This window comes from Melitaea cinxia, chromosome 11 (assembly GCF_905220565.1).
Source record: "Melitaea cinxia chromosome 11, ilMelCinx1.1, whole genome shotgun sequence".
Lineage (NCBI taxonomy): Eukaryota > Metazoa > Arthropoda > Insecta > Lepidoptera > Nymphalidae > Melitaea > Melitaea cinxia.
The window spans coordinates 16573957-16599545 of NC_059404.1; the positions used below are offsets into that span (position 1 = coordinate 16573957).

The 25589-nt window shown below is 35.0% G+C and overlaps 1 protein-coding gene across 1 annotated transcript; it reads left to right on the forward strand.

Annotated features, from left to right (window-relative positions):
• The first annotated feature begins 791 nt into the window (after positions 1 to 791).
• Positions 792 to 25401, forward strand: LOC123658118 (saccharopine dehydrogenase-like oxidoreductase). The gene is made up of 8 exons (XM_045593584.1): positions 792 to 966; positions 13771 to 13958; positions 19022 to 19151; positions 19647 to 19746; positions 20547 to 20633; positions 22652 to 23039; positions 24442 to 24533; positions 25144 to 25401. The coding sequence occupies exons 1-8, from the start codon at positions 792 to 794 to the stop codon at positions 25262 to 25264; spliced, it is 1281 nt and encodes a 426-aa protein (XP_045449540.1). The 3' UTR covers positions 25265 to 25401.
• The last annotated feature ends 188 nt before the right edge of the window (positions 25402 to 25589 follow it).

Consider the following 25589-nt stretch of genomic DNA (forward strand, 5'->3'; position numbering starts at 1 on the left):
TTTAGGTTGTTTATCTATCTTTGCTTGACGTCTTGATACCTAGGTGTTTTTGAAACTCACAGACATACTCCCAGACTAACATAAACATAGATGTTCATGTTATATGACCAACAGTAGCATTTGTCATGAGCAGTTATCGATCCCGCGTCCATTATTCGCCGCGGTCATTGTACTATTATCCTATTAAAATAAATTTAAACCACCCGATCCAGTGTACTCGTATCGCCATACTTTTGTTTCGAGAACATATCGATTCTTTTAAATATTCTTGTATACATGATCCCGACACAAAAAAAACGAGTGTCCTTTAGACCACACGACTGAAGTAAAACTTACAAAACGTAACTCTTTCTCCTATCTATACTAACTTATATCTCCCTCTCAACTTCCGTTCGTCTCACCCGATCACACTTTTCGTACCGCTCTCGTCATGCATTCACCAGCTTCCTCCCTAACTTCCGTCGTTCAGAACTTAAGTGCGTACATACATTTGGCAATTAATTTTTATTTATATACTAGCGACCCGCCCCGGCTTCGCACGGGTGCAATGCTAATATTAAATATACTACAGAATGTCTTTATTTATAGTACGAATCTAGCTTATAGCATGGTTATTAACATAATAACAACATTCAAATATGCGTCGTTAGATTACACGTTGTTACAGAATGCGTTGAAGAAATAAAGGTTCACTGCTCGTTCCCCGTAGGTTCAATGTACAGTTTTGACTTTCGTACCATTTTATTATATGTATAGAAAATACATAGATATAGTTAAGGTTCTGTTTCCAGATGTCTCGCCTAGACCTCATAATATTTGGCGCGACGGGCTACACCGGTAAGAACGCAGTGAAGGAGCTGTGTCGCGTTTTGAAGAACAACGCGTTCACGGGTCTGACGTGGGGCGTCGCCGGTCGCTCGGAGAGCAAACTCGACGACGTACTCCGTGAGGTTTCTAAGAAAACTGGTGAGTTTACATATTTATTTATAAAATATGCCACAAGGCCTGTTCCGCCACAATTAATAAGCTACAAATTTTATTTCACAATGACATACTTCATAAATTATTTTTAACTGAGGTAGGGCACAGCAGGAATTTCCTGCTCAAAATATGGAGCAGCCCGACTGGGGTAGTACCTCGACCTTACAGAAGGTCACAGCAAAATAATACTGTTTTCAAGCAGTATTGTGTTCCTGTTGGTGAGTAAGGTGACCAGAGGTCTTGGGGGGATTGAGGATTGGGTCGGTAACGCGCTTGCGATGCTTCTGGTGTTGCAGGCGTCTATAAGCTACGGTAATCGCTTACCATACCATCAGGTGAGCCGTACGCTTGTTTGCCGACCTAGTGACATAAAAAAAAATTAAAAAAAAAAAAAAACTAGTACACACTAATCTGATCGATATCGTCATCCGTCAAATAGCGTCATCCACAACCCCTTGATGATACAGGCCCTTATTTTATTGAATACCTTTAGTTGGCTTTCTCGAGTACCAGCCGAACTCGTCTTTTTTAACCGACTTCAAAAAAGGAGGTGGTTAATTAACCGCCTTAAAAAAGGAGGAGGTTACATAATTCGACCGTATAATATATATTTTTTATGTGGGTGGTATTACTAGACTGATGCTTTTGTTAATTTTGTTCGTGGTAGAAGACCCGAACTTAAGTCGATCTTTACCGAGCCGATAATAGAATGAAACATGCTTTATAATAAATTTAGTATATTAGATTTTTTTAAATAATTAAAAGTAGTCAGTCCAGGATTTTTTAGGCAACCCATTTTTAATGTATTATCTAACATGCTAAATTTGTTATACAGTGTGTTTCATTCTATTATCAGCTCGGTAAAGATTGACATAGGGTCGGATCTTAGACTATCGTCTACTTACGTTGTATTACTTGTCGATGTAATTGAAGCCTGTTTTTTTTCTTTTTAATTTATTTATTTAAGGTCGTTTGTTAACAACTAAGGTCATTAACGACCACAATTTATAACAAATACAATATTATATTATACTAATTTATAAACATTAGTCATTGGTCTTTTTTTCGTTTGATAGCAAACACAATTATTTTAAAATAAATTCAGCGATAGGTGAAATAGACCTTTAGACCGTACCATTGTGTACACAAAGGTTCTATAATCATTCTAAGCAGCCTTCGGTGCATTGATTGACCTAACTTGACTCTAATTTTAAATAGAACAATTATACCACGTACGTACAACGATCATAACACGTAACATACATTTATTAGTACATATAGTATACAGTGATATATCGTGTTTTTGACTTATAAATAGCAGAACTGTTGAACTTCGTACCGCGCGGTGTTTTATTTATCTATACAAAAATAAATTGGAGTGTCTGTTTGTAATATTAAAATTACCGCTTATTACTAAATACATATGGATGTATAAATAACTGTAATTATAAATATAATACTAAAATGACATTTTTTTACATTTTTGTCTGTCTGTCTGTTTGTCTATCTGTTTGTTCCGACTAATGTCTGAAACGGATGGATTTTGACGGGACTTTAACTGGCAGATAGCTGATGTAGTAAGGAGTAAATTGGCTACTTTTGTTTTAGAAATTTATTTATTTTATAACTCTGCAATCTGAACAATAGCTTTTTTTGTTAAATTCCACGCAGACGAAGTCGCAGGCACAGTTAGTTGTAAATAAAAATCTTGTAACAATAATAACAAACAGAAAAAGTTAAGCGCGTTCATACATTTTGACGATTGATTAATTACTAGTGGTCGTCCAGTGGTCGAAATTCGACCATAATTAATTTAAATGATAAGTTTGAACACTATTAAGGTTCTGTTGTCAAAGACTATACTTCTATAATAATAAACAAAAGAGTATAGTATAAGCGTGTGTGCGTGTCAAATACGTGGTAGTGTGTGTGATGTTTTTGTATTGATTTAATGTATTTGTATGCATATTTAAAACTATAAAAAATTAACATTCTGCAGTCCTCTATATAAATATGAGTGTACGAAATTTCACACTCCTCCGTCCGCGCAATTTTCGTAAAAAGGGGTACAAAGTTTTTGTTTCACGTATTCATATATAGATTTATATAATCAGTAGACAAAGTACGTCTGATATCAATTATGTACATTGTTATTTTAACGACTATAATTCTTGCTTGTTTTAGCCATGTTAATATGGTTAAAATGATGTTTTAGTATTTTACTAGTAATACTCGTGCGAATAATTCGCACTAAATCAGCAAAAAATTTACCCACCATCAATCAAATCGTAATCAATTGAAATAACGTCAAAATATTATATAATTTTAATAATTAATTAATTTACAAAAACAAAAGCAATAATATTTTTTTTAATTGTGGAGGCCGGTGGAGCAAGCAATGATCTATAAAATGATATATAATGTATGTGGATTAATTGTGAGGTTTTTTCTAAAAAGAGAGGCACACATAACCTTAGCGTATTTAATATATATGATTGTTTGATTGTCTTATTCATGAAGCCATATATAGGTATATGGAGCATGGAGCAATACCTAGTAACACAAATGTGGATGAAATCGGACGGATTGATTATCTGTAATTGAAATGTTTAAAGCGTGGTCGTAATAAAATATTGAAATATACTTTCAATGATTTTGTAAAATCGAACAGCATGCACAAATTATATCAGCGTTAAGAATGTAACAGTATTAAAATACTAAATTACGCTTCAGCCTATAATATCCCACTACTGGGCATAGGCCTCTTTCACCATGTAGGAGAAGGATCAGAGCTTAATCCATCACGCTGCTCCAATGCGTGTTGGCGGATATATTCCCTACTATAACGATCGCTATCAGGTGTACATGATAACAACTGGGACCGACGGCTTAACGTGCTCTCCGAGGCACGGTGGGGAGACCCACAAGGACTGCACAAACACCCAGACCACGGCAAACACCTGTATGGCCAATACAAATGTTTGTCATGTGCGGGGATCGAACCCGCAACCGCCAGCGCAACAGATACAATCCATGGCTGTAACCGTTGCACCAACGCGGTGTTAAAATACTAAATTACGAAATATGCATTGCATAATCTTAATCTATAAATAATATATAATAATATATTTTAAAAATATTACGATAACAACAAGATAAGACGAATTAGTCACTTTGTTGTCAATATACCATTTTTAAATGTCCATAAAATAATTATTAAACACCTAGGACTAGCGCGTTAGTCACAAAATTTGCACATAATTGAATACGGAATATTTTATAATTTGGAACAACAAAATTCTGTTGAAGTTACCTTTTAATTTTGGTAAGTATATTCTCATTGAAAAAATATGACCGGTCGTAAACAAACGCCGTGGTAGTATCTTATTGCGTAACATACCTACAACAGTCGAGCGATAATTAATTGCGTATATAGATAGGTAAGTATCGCTATGATCTGCGTGTAGGGGTCATACACGTTTTTAACCGACTTCCAAAAAAGGAGGAGGTTCTCAATTCGACTGTATTTTTTTTTATGTATGCTACATCAGAACTTTTGCCCGTGTGGACCGATTTCGACAATTTTTTTTTAATCGAAAGGTGGTGTGTGTCAATTGGTTCCATTTAAATTTATTTGAGATCTAACAACTACTTTTCGAGTTATATCTAATAATGCGTTTTTACTTGACGCTTTTTTCGTCGACCTACGTATTATACCGCATAACTTTCTACTGGATGTACCGATTTTGATAATTCTTTTTTGTTAGAAAGGAGATATCCCTAGTTTAGTACCATGATAAGGAAACCAGGATCTGATGATGGGATCCCAGAGAAATCGAGGGAAACTCTTGAAAATCCGCAATAACTTTTTACTAGGTGTACCGATTTTGATAATTCTTTTTTTGTTGGAAAGAAGATATCCCTAGTATAGTACCATGATAAGGAAACCAGGATGTGATGATAGAATCCAGAGAAATCGAGGGAAAATCTCGAAAATCCGCATAGCTTTTTACTGGGTGTACCGATTTTGATAATTTTTAATTTAATCGAATGCTGATGTTTATCATGTGGTCACATATAAATTTTATTGAGATCTGATAACTACTTTTTGAGTAATCTTTGATAACGCGTAGTTACTTGACTATTTTTTCGTCGATCTACGTTGTATTACTCGTCGATGTAATTGAAGTCGGTTTTTTTTCGTTTGCGAGCAAACACAATTATGTTTAGTACAAAAATATTTTTTTATTAAAAGTGTTAAAGTTTAACTGAGGTAGGACACAGCAGGACATATCCTCCTCAAAATCTGGAGCAGCCTGATTGGGTAGGTACCGCTACCCTACAGAAGATCACAGCTAAATACTACTGCTCCCAATTACTGACGTGTTTCTGTGGTGAATAAGGTGGAGGGCTCGTGGTGATTGGGGGTAGGGTCGGCGCGCTTGCTTCTGGTGTTGCAGGCGTCTATAAGCTACGGTCATCGCTTACCATCTGGTGAACCGTACGTTTGTTTACCGACCTAGTTGTATAAAAAAAGTGTTAAGTACTCATTCAATATCTATATCCATAAAATGTTGAAGTATAGTTATAGTTGTGTTAAACATCCGTGCCGATAATTATACTAGACGTACCTCGCAACTATATTACCTTATAAACCTTATTACCTTTTTACGTCAGTTGCAATGCAACAAGAGAATATAGCGATTGGTCAGCAAGATTTGCTGCTCATGTCTTAGTTGTTTTCCAAATTAAAATTAAATCAAGGAATTCTGCAAAAACCCAGAAGGTTAAAAAGACATTCCAAAATATGGACTGTAGGTAGTAGATATTAAATATTGCATATTTTTAAATCGAAATCAAAAATATATTCAAATAAGTTTCAAAAGCACCTTCGAATCGTGATTTTACAAATTAAAAGCTTAATCATTTTATAAAGTGACGCCACCAGTTCGAAATGCAGATTCCGCAGAGAAGAAGCGGCAAAAAACTCCACAGATACACTTTAAAAGAATATAAACGGGTTTTTTATACAAAATTGGCTCCATAACATACACGATCCATAACAATCCACAATATATACAGTACCAAGCATTTTTCAACAGTTAATTTAACTAAGAATATTTTTTAAATAAACTTTTTGATCAGGAAATAAGTTCAGTTCGTTAAATTCATCATATTTCTCGTTTCAATAAAAGTTTGGAATAAGGCAAAAAAGTACCATTTAATTTTACTGTTAACGGGCATTCAAGCAGAAACACATTAGCATTAATACAATGGCATAACTATCAATTAATACTTGGTATTATTGCTTGCGCGTATAGAGTTACTCGTTGTTTGTTCGTCTTGGTTTTGCCTACTTAATAAATCAAGTTAATTAATAATTGTGTTTGCTCGCAAACGAAAAAAAAAACCGACTTCTATTACATCGACGAGTAATACAACGTAGATCGACGAAAAAATAGTCAAGGAACTACGCGTTATCAAAAATTACTCCAAAAGTTGTAATCAGATCTCGATGAAATTTAAATGTGGCCACATGATAACGGCTTTCGATTAAATTAAAAATCATCAAAATCGGTACACACAGTAAAAAGTTATGTGGATTTTCGAGAGTTTACCTCGATTTCTCTGGGATCCCATCATCAGATCCTGGTTGCCTTATCATGGTACCAAACTAGGGATATTTCTTTTCCAACAAAAAAAGAATTATCAAAATCGGTTCATAAACGACGGAGTTATCCCCGAACATACATTAAAAACAAAATATATATATACGGTCGAATTGAGTAACCTCCTCCTTTTTGTGAAGTCGGTTAAATAACTGTAAATACAAAACATACTGTCTATAAATAGTAGAAATTCTTACGAGTCCTTAGAGTTTATGTCCCTGAATGTTTTTGTATTATAATTTCTGGACGTGACAACGGTGTAATACAGATTAATTTTTTAAATAGGCATGTAACATATTTGTATGAAGTCCTTATGATTTAACTGGTAATATTTGTTAGTAGGTAACATAATTATTTTACCACTAAACCATTTAATTATATCTCATTTTTTTATTTTTGTATCCTGTTGATAGTGGTTAATTGTAATTATTAATAACAATGACCAAATGCAGCTTATTTTTCATAAGGAAAAGTTAAAAGTTATGACATGTAAATGGTTATAATTATGTTATAAATTTATAAAAATAATCTTAATTACACAGACCCACAAAAAAGTGCTCTGTATCTTTGACCAGTCCCATCTGGGGTTATGTATTTGGGGTTCGTTTTGTCCCATTTCATCTAATAAATGTGTATCACAACTCGCAATGGTGAAATAAAAAAATTATAATAATTAGTGGGTATTTTTACACAGACCTAATCTATACAAAGCAATAATTATTTTGTTAAAATACCCCCCATAAATACGTCATTCTCATTACTTTTTGATACTTCTCGTAGTTATATAGGAATCTATAGATAATTGTGCATATTATATGTAAATAGGTAATATTTAACCCCTCAGTAACAATATTATTATACTCCTGTAATGATTTTGTTATAATTTAAAATATTTTATACACTTTTTATAAAAATATATTTCCAATAAGTAGTGATTTTAACTATTTTTAACCGACTTCAAAGAAATGAGGAGGTTACTCAATTCGACCAATATATATATATTTATTTATGTTCGGGGATAACTTCGTCGTTTATGAACCGATTTGATAACGCGTATTTACTTGACTATTATTTCGTCTACTTACGTTGTATTACTTATTCGTTTGCGAGCAAACACAATTATCATGCTAGGGGTCTGTGTTTATTTTTTAATGATTAATGTTTGTAAAATCAAATTTATTTTGTATATACATTTTATTTTACTTTTTTTCATACTTATTATAAGCAATTAATTGATTTAGGAGATTGCGTTTTTATTTGTTACATACGGATTGACTAGGACCCGTTCTGGGTTACCGGTCTATTATAGACCGGAAACACGTTTAGTAGATTTGTCAAAAGCGTTTGTTTTCGGTCTTTGATTATAAATAATTTGTTGGCTTTTTGAAAAGAGTAGTCTTCTTATATCGAGACCATAGACTAGAGATCTTAAATAATTTTGTTTGCAGGCAAACGAAAAAAAACCGACTTCAATTATATCGACAAGTAATACAACGTAGGTAGATGAAAAAATAGTCAAGTAAATACGCATTATCAAAGATTACTCCAAAAGTAGTTATCAGATCTCGATAAAATTTAAATGTGACCGCATGATAAACATCAGCTTTCGATTAAATTAAAAATTATCAAAATCGGTACACCCAGTAAAAAGTTATGCGGATTTTCGAGATTTTCCCTCGATTTCTCTGGATTCTATCATCACATCCTGGTTTCCTTATCATGGTACCAAACTAGGGATATCTCCTTTCCAACAAAAAAGAATTATCAAAATCGGTACATCCAGTAAAAATTTATGTGGTATATATAATACAACGTAGGTCGACGAAAAAAGCGTCAAGTAAAAACGTATTATTAGATATAACTCGAAAAGTAGTCGTTAGATCTCAAATAAATTTAAATGGGACCAAATGACACACACCACCTTTCGATTTAAAAAAACTTTATCAAAATCGGTCCACCCGGTCAAAATTCTGATGTCACATACATAAAAAAAAAAACAAAATACAGTCGAATTGAGAACCTCCTCCTTTTTTGGAAGTCAGTTAAAAAATTGTACTAGTAAAGTTGAAAGGAACAAATTAAGTGGAATTGACGAGGAGCGAGAAGAGTGAATATTGTTTATTAATCTGAGTTATTAATGTTGAAGTGGTTATTTCTGCTAACTAAGTTTTTGAGCAATGCGTCCTGCCTGTGTTAACATACGGAGCCGAGACGTGGACACTGACGAAGGGACTGGTCCACAAGTTTAAAGTCGCTCAACGTGCAATGGAACGGGCTATGCTTGGGGTCTCTCTCAAAGACAGGATTAGAAATGAGACTATCCGCGAGAGAACGAAAGTAACCGACATAGCCCACAGAATTAGCAAGTTGAAGTGGCAGTGGGCTGCTAACTCCAAATTAATATAAATTTATGTAGTCAATAATACTAATAATTGCATTTGATTTAGTCACCATACACTGTTACAATACACCTTTGTACTGTTTGGTAATAGCTGTCTGCACCTTTACCTTAACTTACACATTGCATTCAATTATGGACTTTATTATCATATGAATACAGATAATATACACAATTCTATGACCATTGTCGCTTATTACACTATCAGTGGCATAAATAATTATATAAATTAATTATCCCCATTAAGGGAAATACGGAAATAAAATTAATTAAGTTGGTTTATAGCAGTAATTATGGCAAATAACAACATTAACGTCCTGTTTCACAGGTCGTCGATAACGCTATTTGACGATGACAATAGGTATACAACAGATTAAATTTTTTGATATATTATTCTTTTTTACCATCGAATTCCACTTAATTTATGAGATACTAGCGATCCGCCCCGGCTTCGCACGGATGCAATGCTGATACTAAATATACTAAAGAATGTCTTTATTTATAGTGTGAAGCTAGCTTATGCCATGGTTATTAACATAATAACAACAAAATTCAAATATGCGTCGTTAGATTACACGTTGTTACAGAATGCGTTGAAGAAATAAAGGTTCACTGCTCGTTCCCCGTAGGTGATAGCGTGATAATATGTAGCCTATATGTTGACCCGACTTCTTAATAATATTCGTGCCAAATTTGAAGTAAATCCATGCAATAGTTTTTGAGTTTATCCCGGACATACATACAGACAAACAGACAAAAATTCTAAAAACTATATTTTTGGCTTCGGTATCGATTGTAGATCACACCCCAAGTATTATTTAAAAAAAAAAATTCAATGTACAGTTTTGACTTTCCTACCATTTTATTATATTTTACAAATATGAATCTAAAAGCTGGTCTATTCTACCCCCTGCTTTTAAAGTCAATTCGTAACTTATTTGCAGTATAAACATTATATAGGTACACAACCGATGCAACCGACCCTGACGGTATAGTTTAATATTGTCTTGAACTTTACGCAAGTTTATGATTAGATGCTTGGGTTGTCAGGAAGAAATGGCTTATAGTAGTTAGACATATCAAGTCGATCCATTGTATTACTTAAAAATATATTATAATCTGTAATATTCTTTCTTTTTTTTAGTAAATACCCATGCGATTTTATTTTAAACTTTTGATTTGATAATAATAAATAATTTCTCGTCGAAATTGTTTTCTGAAAGTTTGAGTTTCTTAAACATTGTATAACAAAAAGCTATTTAGAAATTTTATATTTATACTACATTTGACTTTCGCTTATATAAAAATAAGCACATCAGTAAAAAAAATATATATAATCCGTGACACAAAACGGATCTAATCAAGGATGACGATATTAGATTTTACGACCAAATTATTGACGGCTGGCAGATTATTACTTCTGATCTTCATAAAGAATATCACTTGGCTGTCTAGCTTCAGATTTGTTATATAATTGATACATAGCTCTATTATTTTTATCAGTGGCGTAGCGAGGGGCAGGGGGGTGCATCATGCCCGGACGAAACTCACAAAGGGGCACCAAATGGTCAGCAAAATAATAATTAGCTGGACATTTTATATGGTTTTCGAAAGGGGAGGTGGTTAAAAGGTATTGTGCCCCAGACGTGAGTTAAGCTCGCTACGTCACTGTTCTTTATAAAAACTTTATTACCTAGAAATGTACAGAATCGGTTTATTCGTCTTTTACACATTTATTTCCAGTCGGGATTGTGGTCGGTATTGGTCGTTATCATAGATAACTGGTAGCCATCGTAGGTAGTAGGAGTATGTGCCCAGTATTTGGATCGTTAAGGCTGAATTAAGTCAAGGCCTACATAATTGAAAATTAATTATATGTATGTATAGGCCGCTTTTATTAATTGTGGCATACTGAAAAAGAAAATTACATCTGAACTTTTATCTGTTGGATACAGTTATAGAAAAAATATACAATAATATTTGTATATATATTTTATAATTACATGTTTTATAAAATTAGAAAGTTTTTTTATAGAATTAGCTTGCAAAACCATAAGCAACGTAAGCGCGTTGCCAACCCGATCCACAATCCCCCCAGGAGCTCTGGTCACCTGACTCACCAACGGGAACACAATACTGCTTGAAATCAGTATTATTTGGCTGTGGTCTCTGTAAGGTCAAGTTACTACCCAAGTCGCTCCATATTTTGAGCAGGAACTTTCTTGCTGTGTCCTATCTCAGTTAAATTGTACTATTGTTATCCAATGAAATGTAAACAAAATAATTACGCCAAATTAATGATTCCAAACCATAGGTATTACGACATAAAATCGTAATAATTAAAATTAGTTATGAATAGTTGGATTATTTTTGGATATAAATTATCCCAACGTGTATTTGTCGCGAACATAGAATTATAATTTTAACGTTTATACAAATAGGTATAAGGCGGTTAATTAAATTTTACGTTCTACAATTAAATGTTCATTAAATTGATACCAAGATAGACACACAATAGTTTATCGTGAGGAAATAAAACGATTTCTGGAATTTTATATAGTGATTAATATTTATTACTTCTATACTCATTCATTTGGGCTTGAGACAAAATTTAAACAAAGAATGTGTTCTTTGTTTAAATTTTGATGGATGTTTCTAAATTAATGATTATTGTTTTTGCTAGCGAACGAAAAAAACCGACTTCAATTACATCGACAAGTAATACAACGTAATAGACGAAACAAATTAAAAACCGCACTAGCCGTCACTAGGATTTTCGAGGGTTTCCCTCGATTTCTCTGGAATTCCATCTTCTGATCCCGATTTCCTTATCATGGTACCACACTTGGGATATCTCCTTTCTAACTAACTTTCTATTCATAAATGACGAAGTTATCCCCGAACATACATTAAAAAAATATAAGTCGAGTTGAGTTCCTCCTCCTATTTTTTAAGTCGGTTAAAAAGCAAAATAATGTAGCCCACTACACTGTCGAAGGTCAAACAAGGGACGTCATGACTCATGAAATGCGTCGTATGAACTGACTTCGATGAAATCGAATTTAGGCGTGAACATTACATACAAAAGGAGAATTAAATACACAAATTTCATAATAAAGTATTTTTTGGGTCAGTTTCACTGGTGGATAAATTTTATCCTGCACATAAGTTACGAATAGATTTGAATACACCTTAACAGTAGGAGGTACAATGATACATTAGGACCTATTTTTCCTCTATAATGAACTAAAACTTAGATTCAAAACTACGAATAGAAATACCCCTTAAATAAATTGGAATTCAATGGTGTAGAACAACCAAAAAAAAACCGTCTTCAATTACATCGACAAGTGTTACAACGTAGGTAGATCAAAAATAGTCAAGTAAATCAGTGTATGTTAAGTGTTATCAACGGTTTTTTTTCGTTTCTATTTTCATTATTTTTTTTTAATTTATATTATTGATTTTATATTTTTTTTTAACACCACATAGTACTTTAAAGGTTTGTCCACTTTATATGGACTAATTCCGCATGTACACGTAACATTCAAAAGTCAGCAAAGAGAAAAAATTAATAAAATATATATTTTTATTTTACTATTTTGACTTTGAAACGACTTTCTGTCTGTCTCCTTTCAATTCAATAACGTTTTATTTATAGACAGTCGAATACATCATAAAAATATTACATCATGTCCTGTTTTTTGCATTTTTATTATGCGTTGGTAGCGATATTGATACTCTAACTATATTGTAATCAAGTTCAAATAAAAGTTATTAGGTTTGGTGTTTATTGTAACCTACATTGCATTTTAATTGAAAAGTATAAGTTTTGCCTTAATTATTATAGTTCATCACATCAGCCTATCGCAGTCCACTACTGGACATAGGCCTCCACAAGTTCGAGCCAAAAATGGCGTGAACTCATGTGTTTTGCCCATAGTCACCACCACGCTGGGCAGGCGGGTTGGTGACCGCAGGGCTGGCTTTGTCGCACCGAAGACGCTGCTGCCCGTCTTCGGCCTGTGTATTCCAAAGCCAGCAGTTGGATGGTTTATCCCGCCATCGACCATCTTTTTAAGTTCCAAGGTGGCAGTGGAACTATGCTATCCCTTAGTCGTCTCTTACGACACCCATGGGAAGAGACGGGACGGCTGTATTCTTTAATGCCGTAACCACGCAGCAATTTATTATAGTTGTTACACCCTTTAAAAAAAATGGTATTTACGCGCTTGCAGCAATTGCTGTAAGGCATTTGCGGATTGATTAATGGCCACGATAAACATTTGTATTGGCCATACACATATTTACCACAACTCGGGTACTTATGTTTGAGTATTGTGTGTTTCCGTTACTTGAGTAAGTTACTGACGCAAGACATAGCAGGAAATATACTGCTAAAAATCTGGAGAAGCCCGATTGGGGAAATACGTCGACCATACAGAAGATCACAACAAAATAATACTGCTTTCTACCAATGTTTTGTTCCTGTGGTGATGAAGGTAGCCAGAGCTCCTGGGGGGATGGGGGTATAGAATTGGCAACGTGCTTGCGACGCTTTTGGTGTTGCAGGCGTCTAAAGGCTACGGTAATCGCTTACCATCAAGTGAGCCGTACGCTTGTTTGGCGACCTAGTTTTATAAAAAAAAAAAAAAAAAAAAACTTAGTACAGGCCGTTGACTACCAGAAGTTTTATTTATCGGTATTGTTATTATTTTACAGAAGAAGACCTGTCATCGATAAGGAAGGTGATAGCAGATGTCAGTGATGAGAAGTCGTTGACAGATATGTGCCTACAGTGCAAAGTAATAGTTAACTGTTGCGGGCCGTACCGTAACTATGGCGAGCCGGTGGTCAAGGCGGCGATTGAGGCGAAGACTCACTACGTGGATGTTAGTGGTGAACCAGAGGTATGTACAAGAATATCTTATATAACAATCTCATGTTACAGTTGTGGTTATCGAAATTCTTAAAAATGTCGTGATTTTTATGTTTTTTTTTTTCTTTTTTTTTTTTGTATATTTTATAGGTCTGTGAATATTACCGTACCGTAGGTTATTTTTTATAGTGCCAGGTAATATATTCACGTTCCGCCTGAACCTGAGCGTGCAAGCGAGTTATCACGAAAAATCATCCGTAAACCAACTTTACAGACAACCAATTTATTTTATTTTATTTATTTACGACACGTACAGCTTTGTGCTTTTTACTTATACCCTATATATACACTCTTTCCATGAAATCATTAAATAAAAATGAATGTATTTTATTAGAAATTTTTCAATTTAAATCTGTTGGCTTTAACACTGTAAATTGTGACCGTACAAACGTCTAAAATTAGCTTAAATTAAGATTATTGTGCAAAAAAAAAATCGGAATACGTACAATTATTTAAACTTCACGCATTTGTTAGTTTGTAAGACAGTAATTTTTTACCCGCAAACGAAAAAAACCGACTTCAATTACGTCGACAAGTGATACAACGTAGGTATACGAAAAAATTGTCAAGTAAATACGCGTTATCAAAGATCACTCAAAAAGTAGTCATCAGATCTTTGTTAAATTTAAATGACACGTAACACCTTTCGATTAAAATAAAATTCACAAAAAATACTATAGAATTGAGAGCCTTCTCCTTTTTTGGAAGTGGGCTAAAAATCTTTTATTTGAGCTGGTTGTATAATAAACAAAAATGAAAAATCTACATAAATATGTCAACACTAGCGCCGTCATACGCAATTAGAAAGGAATTTATAAGCAACAGATGCAACGATCGCGCCACCTAGCACATTGTTCGATAAGTCATCTACCCTCATTTATTATATTACTCGAGTTATCCTGACGTGTACGAAACGAACGGTGCAACCGCCGCTAAGGCAGTCTTGGCTCTGGCTTGGCACGATACACTTGTTGTATCCTGCTAGTAGCTTAACCTAGACTCATTCAATAATTAATTTGTGCAAACGAATTAATTGTTATCTATTACGATTAATGTGGCTAGGCGGGCCGTATAACTCAAGCAGTGAAGGTGAGCGTTGATGCGCATCTCAAAGGAGGCCTCCTTAAACCTACACCTGGGTCGCAAGTCCTAGGCACTGCTCTGAGTTACTCCCTATGCCACACGATAGATTGGATCGGATCGCATTACAATTTTGTTATAATCGTTTTAAGTACTACCTACATAATATTGTAAAGAGTGCGAGTATAACCTACGCCCGCGCCCTGCGAATATAGAAAAGGACCTTCCAATCAGTCGAAAGACTACAAATATATTTGCTTAATATATACCTACCCACACAATTGCCGATTTGTTTAAAAACTTTGCTTGCCTTAACGACCTATTATACAAATATATCATAGGCTTGCCTACTTATTATTTTATTTTCGTTAGAGTAAAATGTAATTTAATGACGTGTTGACGCGGGTGACTTTTGTGATAGCAGTCATCTGTTCTAATGTCGTTTATGACAAAATGTGTGTCATATGCGACATTATGTCATGTTTGACATGGTCTGGCCATATGTTGTTATGTAAAATCTGTTCTGACCCCAGATATAGTTTTTTCACCCTTCTTGAAGTGTTAAATTTTAAATGTTTATTTATTTATTATTTAATCTCAAAGACTTTCTCAGTTGTAATGTTAATGAGACACTCATATATAGTTTAAATTTAGTACGTTACTGTTAAACGTAATACGCGAAACAGATGGCGTGCTTTATAAATACCGATGACTAATATAGAATGATAATAGTCAAGTTGTTTAGCTTAGGCTCATGTACGTTCGAACGAAAAACGGAATGTTTCGTTATCGAACCCCTGACTATTTATTTCAAATTTTATAATAAACGTCCCACACTAAACCCCCGGATGGCATGTAGCGGGGGTCTGGAAACGCTCACGATAATAATTGTTTGTTTACAAACAAAATGAACACGACTTAAATAACACAGTTCCACTACCACCTTGGAACTTAAAAAGCTGACGGATGCCGGGATAGCCACCCAACTGCTGACTTTGAAATACACAGGCCGAAGATGGGCAGCAGCGTCTTCGGTGCGACAATGCAAGCCCTGCGGTCACCAACCCGCCTGCCTAGCGTGGTGACTATGGGCAAAACAAATGAGTTCACGCCATTCTTGGCTCGAACTTGTGGAGGCCTGTGCCAGTAGTGGACTGCGATAGGCTGATATGTGTGTGTGTGTGTGTGTTTGTGTGCACAACCTACTTGACCGATTTCGCTCAAATTTTAATGGGATCACACGGCAAGCACCAGCTTTCGAACAAAAAAAATCATATCAATTGATACACCCAGCGTAAAGTTATGAGTTAACACAGGAAAAAAATTCAGTCGAATTGAGAACATCTCCTTTTTGTTTAGTTTGTCAAGTTTATAAATAGCTGACCCGGCAAACGTTGTTTTGTCGCTAAACGCTATTAAAAAATAGGGGTTGGTGGAAGGTTTAAAATTTTGGGTTTTACGTATTTTTTAATGAAATTAAAAAAAAAAAGTTTTGGAGTGCCCACTTACCTACTGCCTACTTACCAACCGCATAAATTAGGGGCTTAAAAATAGTTTACGACCGATTCTCAGATCTACCGAATATTCACAATTCATAAGAATCGGTCAAAACGGTTTGGAGGAGTTTGGCCCCCAGAACTGTGATACGAGAATTTAACATATTAGATATTTCGATATTCTATCATTCATAGTTAAACAAGGAAATTAAAATAGCTTGACATACTTAATTTTAGTTTTAAAATTTTAAACCAAGTAAATACGACTAACGAAATCTCGCGACAAAAAGATATGGAACGATTGATAGTAAAAGTTTTAAAGGAAATGTTTATAAAAAAAAAAAAAAAAAACCTATAACGGTCGGCTGTTACCTATAACGTTGTTTACCATAGACGACCGTGTGTGTGAATGTCATAAGATACTTTTTTATTTATTTATTATTTTAGCGGATTTAAAATAAAAGATTGTTATTTTTTCTTTTTTTTTTCTTTTACTTTGATTAAGGCCGTTGAGAACTGCTATAATCGTATACATTTAGATAAAAGATATAGACAAAATAAAAAAATTGGTTGTCTGTAAAGTTGGTTTAAGACGATAGTTTAACGTGACAACGTCATAACAAAACATCTCGGACGCATAGGCCAATCGAGTGGAAGAGAGATGGATGCGGCGCAAGCGTACAATGTCCGTAACAGGACAAAGAGTCAACCTTTTTCATGCATGCAGACAGCGTTCATCGATTTATTATACGTTGTAACGTCAAAAACAATCGTAAAAAATGTTCAAGTCTGTATGCAGCAAGTATATGTTATAATTTTGCTATGAAACAGAATCGCGTGTCAAGCAGTATATTATTCAATACAGTGAAGCAGTTGTGTAATAAAAATAATGTATTCTCGAGTTATAATTACCGTTTGTTATGTACTATCGAGTTATTAGTTAATACACGAGTTCACGCCATTTTTGGCGCGAACTTGTGGAGGCCTATGTCTAGCAGTGGAATGCGATAGGCTGGTGTCTGTATGTGTATGTGTGTGTATGTATTATTGATTGTTTAATATAAGCTATTTATAAAACAAGACAAGACCAACTATATATTAAACGTTGTAGTTTATAATTATGTTTGCTAGCAAAAAAAAAACCGACTTCGATTACATCGACAAGTAATACAACGTAGGTACACAAAAAAAAAAAATAGTCAAGCAAATAATTATGCGTTATCGCATGCGACCATGTGACAAGCTTTCGATTAAAACATTAATCATTAATCGGTGATCTCAACAAAAAGTTATGCGGTATAACACCTACACCGTAGGTCGACGAAAAAATAGTTCAGTAAATACCTACTCATTATGCGATATATCTCGAAAAGTACTTGTCAGGTCTCAATTAAATTTAAATGGAACCACGATATATGCACCCACCTTTCGATTCAAAAAATCATCGAAATAGGTGTAACCAGTCAAAAAATTTGAGATAAGTAACATACAAAAAAAAAGAAAAAAAAAAATACAATTGAAATGAAATTAGAACCTCTTTTTATTTCTTCCTATTTAATCGAAAGCTGATGCTTGTCTTGTGGTCCCATTTAAGTTTGAGAGATCTGACGATTGCTGTTTGAGTAATCTTTGATAACGCGTATTTACTGGACTATGTTCTGGTCTATCTACATTGTATTACTTGTCGATGTAATTGAAGTCGGTTTTCTTTTCGATTGCGCGCAAACAATTATTTATTCAATAATAGAATACGTACCAACAAATGCATGATTCAGATTTGTTTCGAAATCACGAATGCTTCCAAAAATACGAAATCATGACGATCTTAATTTTCACACCTCATTCCTTAGACGAACTGTAAACAAACGAAGCGTAGGCATTACGTAATATAAAAACACATTGCCACAATTTTGAACTCTGAATTGGGGGTTATTTTTATTTTAGATCCAGAAAATTTTAATAACGTTGATAAAAATATTCATTAACATATAATATTAGCTGTGTCGCGTTAATTCGAGGAAAAAAACCTACTAAAATGTTATGGAGCCTTCCTGTAAATGGATGCAACACAAAAGTAATATTTCAATTCGAACCTACAGTTCCGGAGATTAATTCTTCAGCTTGACACAAAAACGCAATCATAATTATCATTACCTGTGTTAATAAAACCACGTTTCAGCCTGTAATATCCCACTGCTGGGTATAAGCTTCTTTCTTCATGTAGGAGAAGGGTTAATTAATCCACCACACTGTTCCACTACGGGTAGGCGGATATATTTCTACTATGGGTAACGATCGTTATCAGTTATGATAACAACTGAGATCAGCTTAACGTGCTCTCTGAGGCACGTCGGGACAAACTGCAAGGACAGACATCCAAACCGGAAATTAATATCTATTTTCTGACGTACAATAAATAATGTTGTTCTCATTATTAAAAACTATTAAAATATTCCAGTTCATGGAAACAATGCAACTGTTTTACAATGAACGAGCGCGCGAAGCAGGCGTCTATATCATAAGCGCTTGTGGGTTCGACAGTATCCCGAACGATATGGGAGTCATCTTCCTGCAGCAAAACTTCGGTGGTAGGTTTCTTATTGTTATTCCTAAATTTGGATGGCAAACAAGCGTACGGCTCACCTCATGGTAAGTGATTACCGTAGACACCAGAAGCATCGTAAGCTCGTTGCCGACCCCCAATCACCTCTAAGAGCTCTGATCACCTTACTCACCACAGGAACACAACACTGCTTAAAAGCAGTATTATTTGTATGTGATGCTCTGTAAGGTCGCGTTACTTCGTTAAAACTAAACTCCCGTAAAATATATTCTGCCCACAAAAAGTAATATTTGAAAAGATCCATTGTAGTGACCCTAAATTTCTGCTGTACCTCGCAGTTCAGTTTGATAAAATTTATTTTAAGTACCTAGTGCTAACTTTACACGATTCTTTATTTTGAGAACTCGTTAATATTTATTTTGGTAAAAAAATTGTTTTTGGTCAATTGGAAATATAAAAGTTTTTCGTTTACCATATTGACAAACATTCCCATATATTTTACTAAGTATTCTGTAAACAGGTACAGTGAACTCAGTGGAGTCGTACCTCACAGTGATGGCTCCCAAGAACCCCAGCGGGGGGTACATCAACTATGGGACTTGGGAGACATTGGTGTACAGGTGAGTTATATTTGTATAGAGGGGATTTTTTTTATATTTTTATATACCTAATAGGTCGGTTAACAAGCGTACGGCTCACCTGAATGTAAGCGATTACCGTAGCTTATAGACGTCTGCAACACCAGAAGCATCGCAAGCGCGTTGTCTAATTACCCACAAATCCCCTCAGAAGAAGGTCTTAATCTTACTTCCCCACAGGAATACAACACTGCTTAAAAGCAGTATTATTTAGCTGTGATTAAATGTCAGGTCAAGATACTTCCACAGTCGGGCTGCTCCAGATTTTGAGCAGGATGTTTCCTTATTTTTGTTTCTTTATATTTTTAAAATTTTATCACGTGAGTATTGTAATTGACTTTGTGTAGTGATTGAAGTAGCGTTCAGAAGATAGTGGTAAAGAATTGAATTGAAAAAACCAGTAAATCTAACGGTGAGGGACCGATAAAAGACACATAAGAATTATTAAGGATTATAAACAAAAGTGTACAGGAACAAAATGTTCCACAGAAACCAGCCCAAGACCACTGATTTCCTAAATAGGTACCATTATAGCCCCGTTCCGGTGTAAAAAAAGCACATTCGTTATTCTTACAGGCCGTTCAATTTCAAACATGTCGTGTACGAAATTGAACTGTGCGTGAACAAAATCAGTCATTTTTGAAATATAGGAACCGGGCTAGCGTCACACTCATTAGAATTACTTGGAATATACTAAGAAGATGGCAAAAACAAATTCTGTTTCAATCTTTGGGAATCGGATCAGATTTTCATCATCATTAAAAAAATCTTCTAATTTTCAGCTTGGCCAATTACAGCATGTTGTCAAAACTAAGAAAGAAACTGTACCCGACACCTATGCCGGATTTCAAACCCAAGTTGACGCGTAGGTAAGAAAATTAGTTGAATTAGAAATATTTTCTTGTAATAGCTCTATCATACAGGATATATTACCGAATATTCGTCGATTTTATGTATTAATAATTTTGTATTACAGTAAAAAGTTTTTGTCTTTGTCTATTTTACCGGTTTTCCTCAGCAGAATCTATATTCCGAATCGATGGCGGTGTCTTAACAATAATAATAATAATATATTTATTATTTTCGGTACTAGCCCATATAGTGTTGTAATAATTTTTCTTATAATCTAGTGTTAGTACAATTACAAAGTATTAACTAAATACATTTTTGTAATAATCTACTTGTTAGGTACATAAAACTTAGAACTAAACTTACAACTAAGTTAGTAACACTTATTAATGTGGTATAATATTCTCTTCCTATCAGACTCCTGTGCTAAATTATACATAGTTAGCAGAAGGCCCATGAAGTTGTACCCAGCGACAAAATAATGGGGAGTCCCATCGGTCGGCCAAGACGTTAATATGATATTAAGACATAGTAATAATAATTACGCATTTACGAATTCAGACTGTAATATCCCACTGCTGGGCATAGGCCTCTTTCCCCATATAGGAGAAGGATCAGACCTTAATCCACCACGCTGCTCCATTTTGGGTTGGCGGATAAGTTCCCTACTATGAGTAACGATCGCTATCAGATGTAGATGATAACGACCGGAATCGACGGCTTAGCGTGCTCTCCGAGGCACGATGGGGAGACCCACAAGGACTAACAACCAGGCCGGAAAGAAATATTTGTACAAATACAAATATCTACCCCGAGCTTGAATCGAACCCGCAAGTCATCTGTGATTTAGGTGACACGGACCACTACACCAGACTAGTTATTAGTGATAACAATTAATGAATTTTAAACATACTGTATGATTTGAAAAATGATGCTTTATAGGTGCTATTGAGGCCAAAATAATAATCTCACAATCGATAACCGATGGTTAAAATAAAGAACGGAATGATCGTAGCTTTAGTCGCTATATTCAAAAACGCTGTTTACTAAGAGAAATGTGATGTACAATATGTAGAACTTAATGGACACCAAAACGAACCGTTCTTGAATATAGCAACCGGATATTACTCGGTAAAGTAGGAACGATAATGTCGACTTTACTGACGATTCGACTGTATTTTTTGTTTAATTTATGCTTTCGCAGAACTTTTGACTGGGTGGACCGGTTTCAATATAAAATTTTTTAATCAAAAGTTCGTCGTGTCATGTGGTCCCATTTATGGCGTATGGACTTGATTATATTTTCGTCGACCTACGTTGTATTGTGTCGCGTAACTTTTCACTGGGTTAACCGATTTTGATGATTCTTGTTTTAATCAAAAGCTGATGCTTGTTTTTTAGGGCTAATTAAATTTGATCGAGATCTTATCAGTACTTTTGGAGTAATCTTTGATAACGCGTATTTAATTGACTATTTTTTTCGTCTACCTTTGTTTTACTTGTCGATGTAATTGAAGTCGGGTTTTTGTTGTTTGCGAACAATCATACTCTGTGGCTACGGTACTAAAAAATATAGCCACCCTCTCTCTTCCCGTGGGTGTCGGAAGAGGCGACTAAGGGATAACACAGTTTCACTACCACCTTGGAACTTAAAAAGCCGACCGATGGCGGGATAACCATCCAACTGCTGGCTTTGAATCAGCAGCGTCTTCGGTGCGACAAAGCCACCCCTGCGGTCACCAACCCGCCTGCCCAGCGTGGTGACTATGGGCAAAACACATGAGTTCACGTTATTTTTGGCGTAAACTTGTGGAGGCCTATGTCCAGCAGTGGACTGTATGGGCTGTAATGTTGATGATGATGATAAACAATCATAATTAATTATCCTCTCTTTTTGTCCATTTCTTTTTTTCTTTGATTTATTATTTCTCTATTTATATTTGACTTTAGACATAAGTCATATATATGACATAATCTGTGATATCTGTATAACTCACATGTACGGATTATAAATGAACAAACATGTCTCCACCAACAGAAGACTGCTGCACTCACACAACTCGGCGTACACCCTACCGTTTCCGGGCTCCGACGGGGCAGTGGTGTACCGTACACAACGAAGCCTATACGAACACGAAAGCCAAAGACCGGCTCAGTTTAAAGCCTATGTGACATTCCCATCCCTGTTTATGGGGCTGAAAACCCTATTTGGGGCTATAGTGTTGTATCTCATGAGTATGCTGTCGTGTACGAGAGCGCTACTTCTACGTTATCCGCGATTGTTTTCTGGAGGCACGGTGTCCCGAACCGAGCCAAGTGAAACGGATGTTCAGGAGACTCGTTTTTATTTTGAACTGTTAGCTGAAGGTTGGGCGGGAGACGACGCCGACCTCACCAGCCCGCCCAATAAAACCATGACTGCCAAAGTGAGTATTGCTTCCTATGCGATTTTTAATTAGAAGTAAAACTTCTTTACGCACGCTTGACCTTGGGAGTAAAAACGTCAACGCGTGATGAGAGCGTTACGAAAAGTGTGGTCGGGTGAGGCACACATTTTCTGTCTCTTTCTCTTATAGCCAGTTACGTTTCGTATGTCTAAGGCAGTGCAGGCTTATTGTGCAGAAGTTTTACTTCAGTCGTGTAATCTAAACTTACACTCTCGTTTTTTTGTGTATTTTTCTTTGCTTTAAATAATTTTATAAACAATATGTTCGGCGACTATAAATGACAACCTTACAATTTTATCTTCTATATTTATTTAATATATTTTCAAATCGGTTCAGTACTTTCGAAGCCTATTCAATGCAAACAAACAAAACGCTTCAGCCTGTAATATCCCACTACTGGGCATAGGCCTCTTTCCCCATATAGGAGAAGGATCGGGGCTTAATTCACGACGCTGCTCCAATGTGGGTTGGCGGATATGTTCCTTACTACGAGTAACGATCGCCATCAGGTGTACATGATAACAACCGGGACCGACGGTTCAACGTGCTCTCCGAGACACGGTGGGGAGACCCACAAGGACCGCACAAACACCCAGACGCATCCACCCACGGGAAACACCTGTATGGCCAATACAAATGTTTGTCATGTGCGGGGATCGAACCTGCAACCGCTAGCGCAACAGGTACAATCCATGGCTGTAACCGTTGCGCCAACGCGGCGTCAAACAAAACAAACAAACAATCAAATTTTTCCTATTTATAATATTATTTAATAAAACAATAAAAACGGTACCAATTCATTATTAGTACAAACGTATCCACAAGTTACTGCAACTGCTTTATCGAGCTGTATTTGCGAGAACAGATCAGTAAATCTTGGAGGGTAGTTGTATAAAATTTTCATTCTACTATTAAATTATTTACATATTTTGAGCGAACGATGTCGAGTGCCAATGTGCGGATACATCGACAATGATTTTTCACCTCGTTAAATGATTTTAATTAAGATTCTTGGGTATCTATAATAAATAAATAAAATAATCGTTCATAGACAACACGTTTCATAGACATTCAAATTTATTTTTTCAAGTGACGCTTTTTTTTCTTGAATGCGATTGAGAATAACTGCTATATGCCTCATAGAGTTAGTTTATTTAACTTTGAGTTCGGCTCTAAAGACAGTAATACAGAAAAGGCAATAATAAAAATAATATATTCATAGCCTTATTTAATTTTATCATATTATATTTTTATTGTAATAATTAAAACTTTTAATGGTTTTTAATGAATTTCACTTTCTTATAGCACACAACTAATTTGAGTAGATGTAAAGTATTTAATTACTATAGTATTTAATACGATTCATGTAATATCTCTTCAGGTAACAGGTTCGAACCCCGGCTACGGAGCAACTGTCGTCGCTTTGCTTTTCTCCGCCATCATGATCCTTCGCGAGCAAGATAAAATGCCAAAGTATGTAAACTATTACTTAATAACAAGATTTTGTTAAAGAATGTCCTTTATTAGTAATATTTGATTGCTCATTCAGCCTACACCCCACTGCTGGGCATAGAGCTCTCTCCATGTAGGACAAGGATTGGAGCTTAATCCACCACGCTGTTCCGCTGCAGGCTGGTGGATATATTCCTTACTATGAGTAACAATCGCTTTCAGATAGCAACCGAGACCGATGGCTTTACGTGTTCAACGACAGACAATCAGACCGGAAATTATTATTTCTATAAATGCAATGCTTTCAATGGTACCAGAAGGCTTCGTCAAATTATAGAAAAGAATATGACGTAGTTGTAATTTAGTTAGAAACCTTCAACTATAACAAGATTGTTTATATTCATGGAACTGCTGCTTAAGAATCGATTTTTATTAAGTTTCTCGTAGGGTTCCGATAGATGGCGTAACGAGGATTTCAAATAATGATCATAGATGGCGTAACTTGACCATTTGATATGGTAATAATATTTTTCTTAGACTAGTAAGCCTTTTTCGTGCCTATTTAGATAGTCGACCTGAAGGAGTAAACTCCAGTCGTGCGTCGGAGCTGACACACACTTTTTTATTACAGATGCGGAGTACTGACGCCTGGTTACGCTTACAGAAAGACAAGCATCATACAGCATCTCAACGAAAATAACCTCAAATTCGAAATCGTTTCTCGCGATAGCGAAAAACAAAACGAAAAATAAGTGAAAAAAAAAAACAAAAAAAGTGAAAAAAAAAAATGAAATATTATTACTTCAAATGATTTTTAGTTTTCTATTGTTATAAGTTATAATCTAATAATAATATTTTTTATTAACACTCGTAAACGATTGCAAACTAACCCCTGATTTTTTTTAAAAGCAAGGCTTTTCTATAATTGTTTTTGCTATTAATTTTTGTTAGTATAATTTATAACTTTATAATTTAAGAATTTTCTAAAAATCCATATTAATTGCAAAACTAAACCGTTTTTTTTTTCTTAATTCCGAAGATTTTGTTACAATAAACCAGGTGCTAATAAATACGCCT